Source organism: Humulus lupulus, chromosome 4, assembly GCF_963169125.1.
Source record: "Humulus lupulus chromosome 4, drHumLupu1.1, whole genome shotgun sequence".
Classification (NCBI taxonomy): Eukaryota; Viridiplantae; Streptophyta; class Magnoliopsida; order Rosales; family Cannabaceae; genus Humulus; species Humulus lupulus.
Window position 1 is genome coordinate 137,438,483 of NC_084796.1, and position 1,728 is coordinate 137,440,210.

Consider the following 1,728-nt stretch of genomic DNA (forward strand, 5'->3'; position numbering starts at 1 on the left):
AAGCAATGCATTAATTTCTACTTATTGATAATAGCTCTATGGCCTCCAAACCCATTCTCTCCCTACTCTCTAAAGAGGTGATCACTGGTGAGAACTCCATGAAGTAGAAGTCCAACATCAACATTGTTTTGATCGGTGATAACTCTAAGTTCGTCATGACCAAGAATGAACTTGACATTCCTAGTGAGAATGCAACAAAGTTTATTCGGGAGAAGTACGAGCATTGACATACTGCCAACAACAAAACCAAAGCTTACATGCTTACGAGCATATCGGACATGTTGAGGACTAAGTTGGAGAATGTCGACACTGCTTTTGACATTATGGACCAACTTCAGGACATGTTTGGGCATAAATCTAATCAAGCCCATTTCGAAGCCACCAAGAAGTATGCAAATGCTAAGATGGTGTCGGGGATGCATGTTCATGATCACTTCATCAAGATGATGAACTACTTCCAAGAAGTTGAGTTTCATGGAGCCTCCACTGATGAGAAGACTCAAGTGGGGCTCATCCTGAACAACCTTGCACCTTCTTTCCTTGCGTTCACCACTAACTATTTCCTGAACAAGCTAGAGTATGACATGACACAATTGCTGAATGAACTTCAAATGTTTGAAGGAATTAATGGTGGAGCGAGCAAGGGAACTGAAAATTGAAGGCTAATGCTACTGCTACAAATGGAGCTCAAGGAGAAGCTAATTTAGCTTCAGCTTCCCAAGAGCAAGAAGAGGGAAGAAAGGAAGTAGAAGGCCAAAGCCAACAAAGCCAAAGGAAAGACTGGAATAGTCGAAACGCTTGCTATAGCAAAGCCAATCGCTAAGAAGGTAAAAAGTTCATGTTTTCATTGCAAGGAGACTAGACATTAAGAGCAAAATTAAACAGCTTCCAAGGCAAATGGAACCTAAGGTAATAGTTTATTTTTGTTTGGATGCATGTGTTTTAGAAGATGACCCTAGTGTGTGGATTATAAAATTTGGATCCACTAACCATGTGTGTACTTATTTACAACTGCTTAGTAACTGGAAGGCCGTAGAGGATGGCAAGCTAAGATTAAGAGTCAGAATTGGAGCGTTCGTGGACATCAAGGCTTCTATATGAGAATTTAAAAGATGATTTCCTTAATATCTTAGTCCAAATGGTTAAATGATTACGCGCACATATCTGTGATTAAGTTCACAAATTTATAATTTATAATGGACTTAGTGGGAGTTGAGGATAAAATACTAATGAAGGGTACAATGGTAAATTTACCCAACTCATTAGTATATCACTTAATAAATATACTCGCGGGAATTTATTGAAGCTTGTATTTATGGATCCATGGTCCTCATGTCGACTCTTATCAAATCAAGTTTAATAGTCTCAAACAATTGATTTAATTATCAATTAGAAATATCAGTATTTACATGTATTAAGAATTTAGGAATAAAAGAGAGTTTTGGGGAAATTTTATTAATATTGACAAATTTGTGTCAATATAAATAAATAATATTAAATCAAGTTTCAAATTTTAATTAGTTAATTTGAATAAAGATTTAATTATTTAATTAATTAAAAAGATAAATAAATAAAAGGTTTTGAATTTAGACTCGATTGTGATTTAAATTCAAGACAAAGATATTGGGCCCAAGTCCATGTGTGGGGCGCCCAAGGCTTTGTTTTTTGTTTATTATTTTAATTAATTTAATTAACATTTTGCCCAATAAGTTGCCAATATGAGGAATG

At 35.4% G+C, this 1,728-nt stretch overlaps 1 protein-coding gene across 1 annotated transcript; it reads left to right on the forward strand.

Annotated features, from left to right (window-relative positions):
- The first annotated feature begins 278 nt into the window (after positions 1 to 278).
- LOC133832560 (uncharacterized) lies at positions 279 to 659 on the forward strand. The gene has a single exon (XM_062262885.1). The coding sequence runs from the start codon at positions 279 to 281 to the stop codon at positions 657 to 659; it is 381 nt and encodes a 126-aa protein (XP_062118869.1).
- Positions 660 to 1,728: the final 1,069 nt, after the last annotated feature.